Genomic DNA, 17,279 nt, shown 5'->3' with positions numbered 1-17,279 from the left:
CGTGAGCAGCAATAAATACCACAAGATCCTCTGAAAATATAACCTTGGTGCGGTTCATTGCATTTGGAAACTGAGTTAACAATGCACGGCATGCCTAAACGCGCTCACTTCGATCTGCAGCCGATAACTCGTTTACGAACGTCGGTCGAAAAGGGTTTGACCTTCATGTCTTTTTTCATGTGACCTCGCACTGTTTCCCTCAGCATACCGAGCTCCGAAGTACGTTTACGTGCCAACTTCATAGGATATTGTTCAATCGAAGCAGAGACTCCGGTACATGTTTCTTCTCCTGTCTTGTTCCTTCGAGTCCACGGTCTCTCTTTAACGGTGCCAAAAGGAAAAAGCACGTCTTCCCAAACCCAAAAGTGTTGGCTTTCGCAGTGTAGCTTTATTAAATCTTTCCTGGAATGCTCCTCTAATCTGTCTCATTGTCTGTAGTCGTTCGTACACCCACACATTTGTCAGTCTGCGCTGCTCAGTAGTTAACTATGACCGCTCACATCTCTCATGGCTACAAATTGTAGCTCGACTGCAACTGCGAAAACATATAAATATGAATTCCAACAATTGATAAGAGGTAACATAGTATCAACCTGCATAATACAAGGGATGTTTGGAAAGTAAGTTCCGATCGGCCGCGAAATGGAAACCACTGTGAAAATCAAAAATGTTTTATTTGCAACAATTAGCTACACCTTCTATAAACTAATCTGCATAGCTGCCGCTCCGACTTAGACATTTGTAATAGCTTTGTACCAACTTTTCAATATTCTCGTCATAGAAGGCAGCCGCCAGTGCTTGCCGCCAATTCTGTACACTGGTCTACAGCACGCTGTCCGTGCCAAAATGTTGTCTTCACAGCCACTGATTCATGTGAGGAGCAATGAAACTCAGAGAGTGCTAATTACGGGCTGTATTGTGAATGATCGAACATTCCCTATCGAAAACGCTGCAGGTGCATCTTCATTGCCCCTGCAGAATGCGGCTGAGAATTGTTTTGAAAGGGGATACGCATGACAGTTATGTTATGTGGGCTGCATAGTTTGGTGGGAGACACTATTTTCTAGGCGTAATTACGTGCTCACAGTGCGCTCACGCCTTAAAAGACGTGACGCGATTGATGGGCGTACTAGAGACACTGCCCAACACGTCAATGCAAAGCTTCATCCGATTTTCACAGTGGTTTCCATTTCGCGACCGATCGGAACTTACTTCCCGAATGGCCCTCGTAATTTCTGATACTAAAGTAAAGTCGTATTTACGAACGGCTGGGAGACCCCGAAGGGCAGCTTCAACCGCCTGATTGGAAAGGTTTTCTCTATCCTTTAGCCCTTAGGCAACTTTCCTTCGCGAAGTATGAGAGCTGTGTACGGAAGCGTGTTTTTAAGTGTAGGTGTCTTTGATGGGTATGTATGTAGTGTAGTGCCGTGTTCGTGTTGGAGATGATGAGAGAAGGGAGAGGGTGGAACCTGGTGCCGGCACATAGCCTGCCGCCCTCGAAAAGCAGCAACGGGACCACGGAGCTTAGCGTCCCTCCGAATGACGAATCACCTCAACAGTGTCGGTATGCCCTCACTTAGAGACGCTGCAGAGAGGTTTCGAATTGAATCGAGGACAATTGGCACCACCATCCCTCCGGTCCTCTCTGGCGTAAAGGCAAATGGAAAAATGTCAACAGGGAGCGGCATACCTCGACGATCACCAATTCAAGTACTGGCCATGCCCGACAGTTGTTAGCTTCGGCGATCTGACGGGCCGGTGTGTCCACCTCGGCACGGTCGTTGACTCACATTTTATATTAAACAGGGGGACTTCTCGCCCCTCTTTTACATCGTTAATAAAAAAGTATTTATTACAAAAGGCATACAGAGCTATACAACATGTATAAAATATCGTTATACAGTAACGTAACATACGTAAAACAGAACTAGCACAAATAACAAGTAGCAAACAATCTTCTCCTTCGATGCAGAGCTCAGCTGCAGCTGCGACGTGTCGGAGGGGCGAGCAGTCGGCACGATGCGGACAGCGAGGCGTGAGCCGGCGCGGTCACAGGTCTGCAGTGGAGGCAGCGGCACGCACGGCTCCCAGGATGAGGGCGGTGGAGTGCGGGCAGCCGCGGAACGCCGCCCAGCACGCCGCCGGGTCCGCAGCGCTGCGGCCCACCTCCACCGCCCGCCAGAAGGCGCGCCACGACACGTCGCCGCGGCCGCCGCCCCCGCCGTCACTGTAAGCACAGCAGCCAGCTGACATTCAAGAGCCGTCTCAAGCGCGTACGGGTCGTGTCGGCGGCCTCTGCAGGTACATCAGATAACTAAAGGGAATATTGAAGTAACTTACGGAAATGCAACCGCCGAAATTTCGACAGGAGCACACCCCATAATTTTTAGGGGAAGGCTGCAGCAAGTGAGCACTGTACAAGGAAATATATATACCTGGTGATCAAAAAGTCAGTATAAATTTGAAAACTGAATAACTCACGGAATAATGTAGATAGAGAGGTAAAAATTGACACATGCTTGGAATGACATGGGGTTTTATTAGAACAAAAAAAAGTTCACAAAATGTCCGACAGATGGCGCTGGACAGCAAAATGTCAGTGACTGCGCATGACAATCGTGTATAAAAGGAGCTGTAATGAGAGAGAGAATCGCCGCCCCACCCTTTTATAAATCCCTTCAAATCCTTGAACGCCATGCTCTCCGCCTCGCCTATCGCATCCATCTCCCCTCCCCCATCGGATCCTGTACGATCTCATTCCGTTCCCCCACCTCCTCCTTTTCCTTGAAAAGATACGGATCCTGTACACCTCCCGCAAACTCGATCCTCCTCACCCGCTTGTCTCGCCCATCCTCTCCCACCCCCGCCTGCTGCCGCACCTGTATTCCCACGTCCCGCCCGGTCTCCATCTCTCCACCCTCCTTACCCTCTCCCAAGGTGGCTTCCGCCAGCTCCCCCTCCCTGATGATGTCCTCCTCCCCTCCATCTACCCCTCCTATCAACTTTGATCCTGCCCCCCCACTTCCGGTGTCCTTTCCTTTAGGCACCCTCCCTCCCTTCTCTCTCCTTTTCGCCCCATCCCTCTTCCCCCGGGCTTCCCCTCCCCCTTTCTCCTTTCCCCCTATCTCCTCTGCCCATGGCATCTCTGCTCTCCCCTCTCCCTCTCCCACCCCTCCCCTCTTGGCAGGTCCCCGGACTCGCACACGCTACGTGGACATTCGCGTGCTGGAGATCATCGCCATCAGTGTCTCGTGTGTGCCGTCGTGTTTAGTGTTCAGTGCTCACCATCGCACTCCATCGTTCACCTGTGCCATGGCCATCTTCAGTGTTTGTGCGTCGTATCAACAGTTTGCAGTGTGGATTATCATCAAGTGTGAACGGCTCCGTGTTTGTCTTTATGTGTCTACTGTTTTATTGCCCACCGTTCTGTAACTTATGTGTATTCTTCATGTTTTTTCTCATTGTGTATTCTATGGCTGAAGAGCAGCGTAGAATGCTGCTGACAGCCTGCCTGTTGTACAGGTTTAAAAATAACAATAAAGTAAAAAAAAAAAGAGAGAGAATCAGATGCGCCAGCAGTTGCAGCATGTTGACGTTACTGGAAGACGCGCTTTTAGTGAAGCTGTATTATCAGAATGGGGAATGTGCTAGTTCAGCTTTACGATCCTATCGCCATAGGAAGGGGATTCGAACGGGTAAAGGTCCGTTGACAAATGCAGCTGTGGCGAGAATGATTTCGAAGTTCGAAGCCACGGGTTGTTTAGACGATAGACCCCGTAGCGGCCCACCGAGCATAAGGCGTAATGCTGCTCAGAGAGTTCAGGAAGAAATGGAGACTGTAGCGGGTTCGTCTATGCACGGGGAAGTCAGCGCTCGTGCAGTGGCACGTCGCACTGGCATTCCATACACTACTGTTTGGTTGGCACTTAGGCGTACACTCCGATGCTATCCGTACAAAATCCATCGGCATCATGAACTGTTACCTGGCGATTTAGTGAAGCGGAGGGCATTTGCTGTGTGGGCGTCTCAAAAGATGGCGGAAGATGACGATTGGTTGAGTAACGTGTTGTGGACCGACGGAGCTCATTTCACGCTCCGAGGGTCTGTCAACGCCCACAACTGCAGAATTTGGGCTACCGAAAATTCTAGAACTGTCGTGGAAACTCCATTGCACGACGAGAAAGTCACGGTATGGGTTGGATTTACCACATCTACCGTTATCGGGCCTTTTTACTTCGAGGGCCGGCCGCGGTGATCTAGCGGTTCAGGCGCTCAGTCCGGAACCGCGCGACTGCTACGGTCGCAGGTTCGAATCCTGCCTCGGGCATGGATGTGTGTGATGTCCTTAGGTTAGTTAGGTTTAAGTAGTTCTAAGTTCTAGGGGACTGATGACCACAGATGTTAAGTCCCATAGTGCTCAAAGCCATTTGAACCATTTTTTTTACTTCGAGGAAATGAGTGATTCTGGTTTTGTAACTGCTACCGTGTCGGGTGAGAGGTACGCCGATATGTTACAGAATCGCATCATCCCCAGCCTCGCTGATAAACATCTGTTGGAACGTACGATGTTTATGCAGGATGGCGCTCCACCCCATATTGCTAGACGCGTGAAAAATTTCTTGCGCGCGTCGTTTGGTGATGATCGTGTGCTCAGCCGCCACTTTCGTCATGCTTGGCCTCCGAGGTCTCCAGACCTCAGTCCATGCAATTATTGGCTTTGGGGTTACCTGTAGTCGCAAGTATATCGTGATCGACCGACATCTCTAAGGATGCTGAAAGACAACATCCGACGCCAATGCCTCACCATAGCTCCGGAAATGCTTTACAGTGCTGTTCACAACATTATTCCTCGACTACTGCTATTATTGAGGAATGATGGTGGACATATTGAGCATTTCCTGTAAAGAACTTCATCTTTGCTTTGTCTTACTTTGTTATGCTAATTATTGCTATTCTGATCAGATGAAGCGCCATCTGTCGGAAATTTTTGAACTTTTGTATTTTTTTGGTTCTAATAAAACCCCAAGTCATTCCAAACATGTGAGACAATTTGTACCTCTCTATCTACATTATTCTGTGATTTATTCAGTTTTCAAATTTATACTGACTTTTTGATCACCCGGTACATACACACAAGCACTGTGAACACTAGCGCCTTCACAAGCCAAATATGAACGACGTCGGAGGTCATCGACAGCGAAATTAATAACACTAGTCTGCATTTTAAAACTTTTTTTGTCATACAATTTGTTGAAAGTAGGAGTTCTTGAATCAATTTTTTATGCGGATTCTAGAAATAACTTCCGATTTCTCTATCACGTCAGCTTTTTACACAAAATAAGTTATATTTTGATGATTTTGACTACTGAGGCCACAAATATATTCAAACATCATTTCACACAAGGAGAATTTTTAATCAAAACGCATTTGAAAAATGAAATACATTTAAAAATATTCTACAGAATTCCACTAATTTATTTCGTGATTACTTTTTATAAAAACAAGAAGTCAACACTGAACCATCAATTTTTAAATTTTCTTTGTGTATGACGACTTTCCCTCTTCAACATCCGACAGTGGTCGGCCCTTATAAACGCATTACAATTCTCCGGGTACCCCCTCTTCATCTCCTTGAGATCAGGGTAAAAAGGCTCACCCCGATCTCACCCCGATAACGTGCCAAATTTTCCGGAAAGTAATCGACATGCGAGTATAGAATGTGGACTTTCACACTCATGTTACAACATAACTTCTTGAAGTTTTGGAACACTTTTGCAATAGCCTTGTTATAAGGATCTTTGTTATTCCCTTGAAACTTATCAGTGACTGATCGTAAGGCGGTCCATGCGTCTTTTTCTCTGTTCTTCACTGTCTTATCAAAATCTTCAACCTTCATCAATTTCTTCATTTGAGGACCAACACAAATTCTAGCTTTCAGTTTGTCTTGTGTGGTGAAGGCAAATTTATTCGAAGGGTACTTGAAGCAGTGTCCATCCGGTGGTAGAGCCTTTACAAATTGCTTCATCAAGCCCAATTTTATGTGTAGTAGTGAAGCAAGATTTTTTTTGTACTAGTGGTTCGTGCAGGATATTTTTAGTTCCGACACAAAATTTCTCAGCTCTGGTCAGACGCTCAGACTCAAATGTCTTTGTCTTGCCCAACTGTCCCATTTGCGTAGAAAGCAAGGAATTTTTATGATCTCAGCTTCTTGTCCTAATATTATTCCGATGTAACAGAAAACGTTTAGATTGTTGTCACACTTGCGTGTTGACATTTTAGTAACTACAAACAGCAGGCGAACTGTTTTATTAATATTGTCTTAAACATTCAGAATAACCATAACATAGCACTATAATGCACGCTTTTGAGGCAAACAACATTTCCAAGGTCACACAATAAAAATTAGCATCAACAAGTGTAACAACATGGAAGTATACAGGACCGTATAGGGAAATTTCCTCCAACATTACGCGTAACCTACTAGCACAGCAATATATCTTTGAAGTCAAATTCCAGAAGAACTATACGTTATAGAAACAGATCTGAGAACTGATTTGGAATCTACATAAAAATTTGAGGTAGTATCACATAGGCCTATTAGTTTTCATTCATCTGATACCAATGCAGACTAGTGTAACCATCGGGTGAGGTAGCATTAACTCTGATCCTCTGCATTTTGACAAGGGAGAAAGCAGCATTCCATGCAGAATTTAAACAAAAACCATTTATAAGGTCACTTGCTAATTTAATTTCAACAGCTTCTTTAATAACATTACCCCAACAGCTGGAGGTGCATGCCAGAATATCCGTGTTGTTATAATCAGTACGATGACTGGTGCCATGACAATGTTCTGCAATGGTGTATTTGCTTGGTTGTTGTAAGCGTGTGTGACGCTCATGCTAGTACACCCGTCTTCCACAGTCCTGGTAGTCTGACCAATATACGACATACCATAACTGCAACTTGGTACTTTTTTTTGGCGTCAAGGCAGTTAGAACTTGAAAGACTTTTTAGAACACTTAAATTCAATTCATCGGAATATTTGTTTCGTGATGAAGGTGCAAAAGGATAGCTGTCTTCCCTTCCTTTACGTATTGCTCAGGAGGAAGGGGTAGGTTGGGACATGCCGTTTATCGGAAGCCTACTCACACTGACTTATATCTGCAAGCTGATAGTTGTCACCATCCGGCTCAGCGTGAAGGGATACTTAGTGCCTTGGTTCGCAGTCCCACGTGACCTCTGATGGTTCAAATGGCTCTGAGCACTATGGGACTCAACTGCTGAGGTCATTAGTCCCCTAGAACTGAGAACTAGTTAAACCTAACCAACCTAAGGACATCACAAACATCCATGCCCGAGGCAGGATTCGAACCTGCGACCGTAGCGGTCTTGCGGTTCCAGACTGCAGCGCCTTTAACCGCACGGCCACTTCGGCCGGCTCACGTGACCTCTGACCTTGAGAGTTTGTTAGCTGAGTTAGCCCATCTCGAGTCACCTTTGTCAGAATGGTTATAGTGAAAGACAGATCAGACGTACGTTGTGCTATCTACCAACTGTGCATCGTGTGAGTGATGATAGCAAAGAGGTGGTGCCAAAGTCTACGGCCATTTTGCCTTATTTAGTGAACATTTAGAACGGGATTGGTCGTATTTCGTGGAAATATGATGTGAAACGTGTTTTCCGACCAGCATCTAAGATCAGAGTTCTTTTAGGTCCCGTAAAGGATGATCCTGGTGTGCGTAAGGCGGATGTCTGCCGTATTTCTTGCTGTTGTGGACTGCACTATCAGGACTGCGGAGGACTGGTGTACTGAGCACATGCGTCACACACGCTTACAACATCCGAGCAAATCCCCCATTGCAGAACATTGTCTGTGCGTCGGTCATATTATGGAATATAACAATACTGAGATTCTGGCATTCACTTTCAGCCATTATTTCTAAATAAGCAGTGGAAAGTAAATTAGCAAGTAACCTTATAAATTGAGATGGTGCTTTTTGTTTGAATTCTGCATGGAATGCTGCTCTCTCCCTTGTCAAAATACAGAGAGACAGGTGTGTGTGTGTGTGTGTGTGTGTGTGTGTGTGTGTGTGTGTGTTACCTTTCCGGAGTTTCTCTACAAACCGAGGTTTTGAATTCAATTGCACAGCGCTTACTTGCTCCATTTTGTCTTGGAACTGGCCGAGTGTGCTTCTGTAGAAATATCGGCGGTTGTCAACGACGTCAGGGTGCTGTATTCCAGTAAGTTACTTGACTGTTGTATACGTCAGGAGAAACTAAGTCACACAGCTTAAGAAAAGTTATAATGCACAGATAGTGCAGTATGGAGTAGGAAGTTGGTTGAAAACGGAAGAGAACGGAAAAGAAATTCTACGTTCAGATTGGGATATTTATCGCAATGATAGGTTAGTGTCGTCAGTGGTAGTGGTCTATTTATTTCAGTAAAGAATTGGATAATATCTATCGAGATCATTACGGATTCCGAGTGTGAATTAATCTGGGCGCAGTTAAGCACCAAAGGTCGGTCAAAAATGGTAATCGGATGTTTTTATAGACCGCCTGGATCAGGAGCTGTAGCGGTAAAGCGCTTCAGAGAGAACTTGCAAATATGATATCTTCTCAGGTTATCAGCCGAGAGGCATCGTCGTCCTGTTGCAGCTTTTCGATGAATTCCGTATCCATCATCTTCAAGCGAAGGAAACAGTTCTGAAGATGATGAATATGGAATCCATTGAAACGTTGCAACAAGACGACGATCCCACTCGGCTGATATCCTAGAAGATTTCATAGCCGAAATACGCCGAGAAAGCCTGCGATCGCATGTAAAACTGGTAGAATATTGTTAATAACTTTCCTGATCATGCCTTTGTAGTAGCGGGTGACTTCAACTTGCCAGGTATAGATTGGGAGTGTCATGCTATCAAAACCGGTGCCAAAGATGGGGCATTGTTCTGGATGACTGGTCCGAAAATTACATTGAGCAGATAATTAGAGAACCAAATCCAGAAGGCAACCTCTTAGACCTCCTAGCTACAAGCGGACCTGAACGTATCGAATCAGTTAACACAAAGGAAGGTATGGTAATCATAAGGCTGTGACATCATCTATGACAACGGGACTTACAAAGAATGGTAAGAGAGGTAGGAAGATATTGTTGCTTAGCAACAGTGACAGGATACGCTCTGCAGAGTATCTGGGTAGTTAACAGCAAATATACAGTGCTGAGGACGAAGATGTGCAGCAAAAATGGAAGAAATGCAAGAGCATCGTTCAATATGCCTTAGACAAGTATATGCCGGCCAAGGCCTTAATGGGTGGGAAAGACACTCCGTGGTTTAGTGGCCGTATTAGAAAACTGCTAAATAAACAAAGAGAGCTTCATCACATAGATTCAAGGCAAGTCACAACATAGCTGAGATACAACATTCGAAAGAAGCGAAAGTGAGCGTAAGGAGAGGAATGAGAGAAGCATTCAATGACGTAAAAAGTAAATTTTTGTCAACTAATCTGACTAAAAGTCCTAAGAGGTTTTGGGCTCACGTGAAATCATATATTCAATCATTCAGTGGCCATACAGGCACCGAAACGTAAGATTACAGAGAGAAGGTCGCGTTACTGAATTCGGTCTCCCGAAATTGTTTCACCGCGGAAAATCGTAATACTGTCCTTCCTTTCAGTTATCGTTCGAACATCGAAATGCAGGTATTGAGATAATCGATTGCGGAATAGAAAAGCAACTACAGTGGCTGAGTAGTGAAAAGGCATCAGGACCAGATGAGATACGTGTAAGGTTCAACAAACATTATGTGGAAGAATTTGCTCCCCTTGTAGATGCAGTTATCGTAGTAGGGTGGAGCAACAAAGGGTACCTAGTGACTGGAAAAAAGCGCAGAACATTCCGTTTCCAAGAACCGGACCTATGCCGCTGACGTCAATCTGTTGTAGAATTATGGAACATGTTTTATGCTAAAAAAATTATGACTTTTTTGGAGAATGAAAAATCTTCTCTACAAAAATGAACATGGATTCCGCAAACAGGGATCTTGTGAAACACAGCTCGCTGTGTTCTTTGATGAGAGCCATAGCACTGTAGAAAATGGCGCTCAGGTTGTTGCCGTGTTCCTTGACTTCAGGGACGCATTTGACACCGTCCCGCACTGCCGTCTAGTGAAAAAAAATAAAAGCTCACCGAGTATCGGACCAGACTTGCGACTGGATTCAATACTTCCTTGGAGCCAGAACTCAACAAGTCGCTCTTAACGGAAAAAAATCGATAGATGTTAAGGTAATTTCCGGAGTACCCCAAGGAAGTGAGATGGGACTGTTACTGTTTGCGGTGTATATGAATGATCTAGTAGTAAGCGTTGGAAGTCTTTAAGATTCTTCACACATGATGCTGCTGTCTATAAGAAAGTAACAGCGCCGGAAGACAGTATCGCTTCGCAAAATGAGCTGCAGAAGATTGATGAATGGTGCAGTCTCTGGCAGTTGATCACGAACGTAAATGAACATAACTCGCACCTGAACTGTTCCGTACTGTCACTCATGTAACGAACTCATATTCTTTATGATACTAAACGGATGGGATACGAGGGATAGGATACGGCAGATGAGATACAAGGGAAGATCTTTGAGAACTTTCGAGCTCGAGCAGCTCGAAAACTTCTGAATACATTTTCTCGTAATACAGTAAGCGTCTCAAGAGACCAGCGAGAAGACCAATTCACTTCTTACGTTACTGCAAAGCATCCTGCTGAGAATAACAGCAGGCTTAGGCACCTTGGTCTAAGGAGCAACAGGATGTTATGAACGGAGGTTTGGCCTTCGGAAGATTGGACAGAAGAATGTTCTGTCAAGACTGGTTTGATGATGTTCTTCACACGATTCCATCCAGTGCAAGGCTCTTCATCTGACTGTGAGCGTAACTACTGCAACGTAATTTCAGCTTGCTTATTGCAGTCAAGGTTTGGTCTTCCTTTACAGTTTTACCCTCCTTACTTCCTTCCACGATACCAAACTGATGATTCCTTGATGCCGTCTGATGTGTCCTAACAACCAAGTCGTTTGTTTAGCTCAGTTTCGCCATAAATTTCGTTTTTGCCCAGTTTGATTCAGTACTTCATCATTAGTTATTCGATCTATCCATCTGATCTTCACCATTCTTATACAGCACCATATTTCATAATCCGCTATTCTCTTCTTGTCTACAGTGTCCTTCGTCCAAGTTTCACATCTGTACAAGGCAACACACTAAACGAATACCTTCAGAGAAGACTTGTTAACACCTAAAAATCCCACTTGTGAACCTCCCCGGTTTCGTGTGGTTACCACTAACTGTCTACTTATCTGATGTAGCGCTAACTTTGTTGACAGACCACTGTGTACAGTTACCATAAAAATTCTAGGAACAACATTGGCTAACTGAATGTCATCACTTTCAATAGCAAACGGTTTAAAAAGTGCACGCAAGGCAAGTTCTCCAGAGGCACGAATGTTACACGTTCCCATATTTAATTGACGTTTGGAATCACATCTCTTGGCAATGATGGTACCGCGAACTACTGAGTCGCCCAGACTGCCTGACTTCAGTGTCAGTTCGGTGCATGCTTTGACCACTTGTTGGCCACGCGACTCCACTGTGAGTCCGGCACAATTTACAATTTCGGTGTGGCTTTTTCCCATATCTTCCAACATAACATGACTAAAAAGCACCATCTGCCACGGAAAATTTGTAAGAAGCACAGACCATTTGTGTGAAACAACCTCTATCAAATAACATCGGTTGCATGCAAAACTGGTAATAAGTATCCTCTGCATTCTAACATTGATATAAAGACCCTCTGCCACACCCCCTGCCGTGTATCATTGGTACGAGGCACCCTCTGCCTTGCCAAGTTGGAAAGGAGGATCCCCTGCCATGCAACGTTGGCACAAAGCATCCTCTGGCATGTAACATTCCTTACGAAATATGCTCTGCCATGCTAAATTTGTTCGATGCACCCTCTGCCACACAACGTGGGTGGATAGCGCCCTCTGCTATGTAACAGTGGTACCAAGCATCCTGTGTCACGTAACGTTGGTATGGAACACTGTCGGAACAACGGTAATTCCAAGGAGTTTTGCCGTCCACTAGTGGATGGCAATGTCATCGTTTTGACAGTGGTGCGTGATTTTAATTTATCATTGCTCTCAATTTCCACTAAATATTTATAGATTATATACACTCCTGGAAATTGAAATAAGAACACCGTGAATTCATTGTCCCAGGAAGGGGAAACTTTATTGACACATTCCTGGGGTCAGATACATCACATGATCACACTGACAGAACCACAGGCACATAGACACAGGCAACAGATCATGCACAATGTCGGCACTAGTACAGTGTATATCCACCTTTCGCAGCAATGCAGGCTGCTATTCTCCCATGGAGACGATCGTAGAGATGCTGGATGTAGTCCTGTGGAACGGCTTGCCATGCCATTTCCACCTGGCGCCTCAGTTGGACCAGCGTTCGTGCTGGACGTGCAGACCGCGCGAGACGACGCTTCATCCAGTCCCAAACATGCTCAATGGGGGACAGATCCGGAGATCTTGCTGGCCAGGGTAGTTGACTTACACCTTCTAGAGCACGTTGGGTGGCACGGGATACATGCGGACGTACATTGTCCTGTTGGAACAGCAAGTTCCCTTGCCGGTCTAGGAATGGTAGAACAATGGGTTCGATGACAGTTTGGATGTACCGTGCACTATTCAGTGTCCCCTCGACGATCACCAGTGGTGTACGGCCAGTGTAGGAGATCGCTCCCCACACCATGATGCCGGGTGTTGGCCCTGTGTGCCTCGGTCGTATGCAGTCCTGATTGTGGCGCTCACCTGCACGGCGCCAAACACGCATACGACCATCATTGGCACCAAGGCAGAAGCGACTCTCATCGCTGAAGACGACACGTCTCCATTCGTCCCTCCATTCACGCCTGTCGCGACACCACTGGAGGCGGGCTGCACGATGTTGGGACGTGAGCGGAAGACGGCCTAACGGTGTGCGGGACCGTAGCCCAGCTTCATGGAGACGGTTGCGAATGGTCCTCGCCGATACCCCAGGAGCAACAGTGTCCCTAATTTGCTGGGAAGTGGCGGTGCGGTCCCCTACGGCACTGCGTAGGATCCTACGGTCTTGGCGTGCATCCGTGCGTCGCTGCGGTCCGGTCCCAGGTCGACGGGCACGTGCACCTTCCGCCGACCACTGGCGACAACATCGATGTACTGTGGAGACCTCACGCCCCACGTGTTGAGCAATTCGGCGATACGTCCACCCGGCCTCCCGCATGCCCACTATACGCCCTCGCTCAAAGTCCGTCAACTGCACATACGGTTCACGTCCACGCTGTCGCGGCATGCTACCAGTGTTAAAGACTGCGTTGGAGCTCCGTATGCCACGGCAAACTGGCTGACTCTGACGGCGGCGGTGTACAAATGCTGCGCAGCTAGCGCCATTCGACGGCCAACACCGCGGTTCCTGGTGTGTCCGCTGTGCCGTGCGTGTGATCATTGCTTGTACAGCCCTCTCGCAGTGTCTGGAGCAAGTATGGTGGGTCTGACACACCGGTGTCAATGTGTTCTTTTTTCCATTTCCAGGAGTGTACATAAATCTTACTTGTAAATCAATCTATCTATTAGTGAAAACTGTACAGAAATCCTGACAGTAGTTGTTCCAGTTAGCCTGAACATTTAGACACAACTGCGGCTGGGAGCTTGAATTGATCTGTGTGTAGATACATACACTGAAGCGCCAAAGGAACTGCTATAGGCATGCGTATTCAAATACAGAGACACGTAAACAGGCAGAACACGCCACTGGCGTCGGCAACGCCTGTATAAGACAACAAGTGTCTGGCGCAGTTGTTAGATCTGTTACTGCTGCTACAATGGCAGGCTATCAAGATTCAAGTGAGTTTGAACGTGGTGTGATGTTCGGCGCGCGAGCGACGGGATAAAGCATTTCCGAGGTAGCGATGAACTGGGGATTTTCCCGTACAACCATTTCACGAGTGTACCGTGAATGTTAGGAATCCCGTAAAATATCAAATCTCCATCATCGCTGCGGCCGGAGAAAGATCCTGCAAGAACAGGACCAACGACGACTGAAGAAACCGTTCAACGTGACAGAAGTGTTACGCTTCCGCAAATTGCTGCAGATTTCAATGCTGGGCGATCAACAAGTGTCACCGTGCGAACCATTCAACGAAACATCATCGATATGGGATTTCGGAGCGGAAGGCCCACTCGTGTACCGTTGATAACAGCACAACATAAAGCTTTAAGCCTCGCCTGGGCCCGTCAACACCAACATTTGACTGTTGATGACTGGAAACATGTTGCCTGGTCGGACACGTCTCGTTTCATGTTGTATCGAGCGGATAGACGTGTACAGGTATGGAGACAACTTCATGAATCCGTGGACCCTGCATGTCAGGAGGGGACTGTTCAAGCTGATGGAGGCTCGGTAATGGTGCGGGGCGTGTGCAGTTGGAGTGATATGGGACCCCTGATACGTCTAGACGTATCAGGGGTCCCATACGGCTCTGACAGGTGACACGTACGTAACCATACTGTCTGATCATCTGCGTCCATTCATGTCCATTGTGCATTCTGATGGACTTGGGCAATTCCTGCAGGACAATGCGACACCACACACGTCCAGAATTGCTACAGAGTGACTCCAATAAGACTCTTCTCAGTTTAAACACTACCGCTGGCCACCAAACTCCCCAGGCATGAGCATTATCGAGCACATCTGGGATGCCTTACAAGAAGAGATCTCTACCCCATCGTACACTTACGGATTCATGTACAGCCCAGCAGGATTCCCTCCCGCACTACTTCAGACACTAGTCGAGACCATGCCACGTCGTGTTGCGGCACTTGTGCGTGCTTGCGGAGGCCCTGCATGATATTAGGCAGGTTTGCTAGTTTCTTTGGGTCTTCAGTGTAGAAGAAGATAGATAAATAATAGGTACATAGATGTTAATTAAGAAATTTTTATTTACCTGTATATTGAGTGAAATGACCATGAAGAGGAAATCATGTGAATTAGAGCTCATGCGAGGTTCATCGACAGTCGTTCTTCATGCTCACCTATTGCGAAACCCTCACCACAGACTGTAAAGTGAGTTGCGGAGTATGGCTGTAGATGAAGGTGTAGATCGAGAACTTGACTTTCGGCGAGTCAGTATTCAGTATCTTCATATCCAAGAAAACGAAGTGTATAATATTGATTTTACAAATTTCAGTATATCTAATTTTATTTTGCTTCATGTTTCTGGATGACATACTGGGTCATCGCCCGAAGCCATTTAAAACAGGGCAAGTAGGTGTACGCACGTGACGAGGGCGAGGAGCCGCCTGTCGGCGTCGCTGAGCCGCAGCTCTGGCTTGGCGGCCAGCTCGCAGAGCACCCTGCGCGCGCAGCCCGCGGGGTCGGCCCGCAGCACGCGCCCCCAGTCCAGCGACGGCCGGCCCGCCGACGCCGCCTCTCCGACCACCTGCGCGCAAACCACACACAGCCTGCAGTCCGAGCTACCCACCACTCGTTCTCACAAGGCATAAAAACACCAACACGAATATGAACACGCCAGTACGATCCCACTTCTAGCTATTCTAAATTTTCGCTTCTGCTGTACTTACCTCATTTGAAACATTCACTATTACTGCGTATGAGGTGCAGGTCATAACTCATTCCATGTCGTACTGGTATGTTCGTACTCACGAGGAAATATTGGAATGTCACTGCATAATTCAACATAGATATGAGATACTATACAGCTTTCCAGGTTCTGTACTGTCTGGTTAACCACATTTATACAATGTGAAAGTATTTACCTTTATGGCCCTTAACGACTGTATGTACACTTCTAACGTGCTGGATATGTGGACAAAAGATGAAACTTTCTGGCACATTAAAACTGTGTGCCAGACCGAGACTCGGACTTGGGAGCTTTGCCTTTCGCGGGCAAGTGCTCTACCAACTGAGCTACCCAAGCACGACTCACGCTCCGTCCTCGCAGCTTTATTTCCGCCAGTACCTCGTCTTCTACCTTCCAAACTTAACAGAAGCTCTCCTGCGAACCTTGCAGAACTAGCACTCCTGGAAGAAGAGATATAGCGGAGACATGGCTTAGGCACAGCCTGGGGGATGTTTCTAGAATGAAATTTTCACTCTGCAGCGGAGTGTGCGCTGATATGTAACTTTCTGGCAGAAGTAAAACTGTGAGGACGGGGCGTGAGTCATGCTTGCGTAGCTCCGTTGGTAGAGCACTTGCCCGTGAAAGGCAAAGGTCCCGAGTTCGAGTCTCGGTCCGGCACAGCGTTTTAATTTGCCAGAAAGCTTCATATCAGCGCACACGCCGCTGTAGAGTGAACATTTCATTCTGGACAAAATATATTTCAGTATGCACTAGATGTATTAAAACGTACGTATAAGCCATGAAAGTATTCACTAGCAATATATTGTACAAAAACGCTACTTACGTACGTAACTTTCTATGCTTTAACACCCTGAGTTGTCTCTGTAGTGTGCCACTGAAGATGGGCGGAGAACGTAGTCTATACAGCTCCCATAAACAAATTTTAAAACCTAAAATAATCCCTCCTATACAACAGACATCGCCATATTAGTCACCGTGCAGTTCCTGAAATTCGTGTGAAATACAAAATACCGTCTGTATATAAAAAGTCAAAGCATTATGGCTGGTGTTTCGAAATGAACATAGAGTTTTTAAGGCTATGTAGTATTTATTACATTCAAATTACAAGTACAAATAATAAACCAAATCTTTAATGCGTTTAATGTGAACACCATTCGTCACGTGAAACACATCGAGCGTAAAGACGAGATCTTCCCAAACCATGATCAGTGTGTCTGGAGTAACTGACGCAACAACTGCTTCAGTCCTGTTTGTTAAGCCGGGTAGATCAGCAGGCAGCCGAGGCACACACATCATCCCTTATGAATTCCCAAAGGCGGCGTCAGATCGGGTGAACCTGGAAACCATGGGAAACAAGCTGTGTCATCCGACCCCTCGCGGCCAATCCAACGGTCGTTTACGTCGTTTATCCCGTAGTTACGCCAGTGAGGCGGCACATCATGTTGCTTTCAAGTAAAGTTCTGTGTTCAGCTTGTCCCAGTCGAAGAAAGAGTCACAGTTCTAGCGCATCAAGATAGGAAACAACAATTACATTTGCTTCAAGGAAAAAATGCCCATAAAATTTCTGCCGC

General features: G+C 46.3%; 1 protein-coding gene across 1 annotated transcript in view; it reads right to left on the bottom strand.

Annotated features, from left to right (window-relative positions):
* Positions 1–1,951: 1,951 nt before the first annotated feature.
* LOC124607407 overlaps positions 1,952–17,279 on the bottom strand; it is a 103,762-nt gene continuing 88,434 nt past the window's right edge. Inside the window, exons 3-4 of the mRNA XM_047139732.1 lie at positions 15,386–15,546; positions 1,952–2,227 (exon numbers count right to left, since the gene is read on the bottom strand). Of these exons, the coding sequence (XP_046995688.1) occupies positions 2,050–2,227; positions 15,386–15,546 (339 nt within the window). The 3' untranslated portion in view covers positions 1,952–2,049. The remainder of the gene's footprint in view (positions 2,228–15,385; positions 15,547–17,279) is intronic.

This window comes from Schistocerca americana, chromosome 3 (assembly GCF_021461395.2).
Source record: "Schistocerca americana isolate TAMUIC-IGC-003095 chromosome 3, iqSchAmer2.1, whole genome shotgun sequence".
Lineage (NCBI taxonomy): Eukaryota > Metazoa > Arthropoda > Insecta > Orthoptera > Acrididae > Schistocerca > Schistocerca americana.
This window is presented reverse-complemented; position numbering and strand designations above follow the sequence as displayed.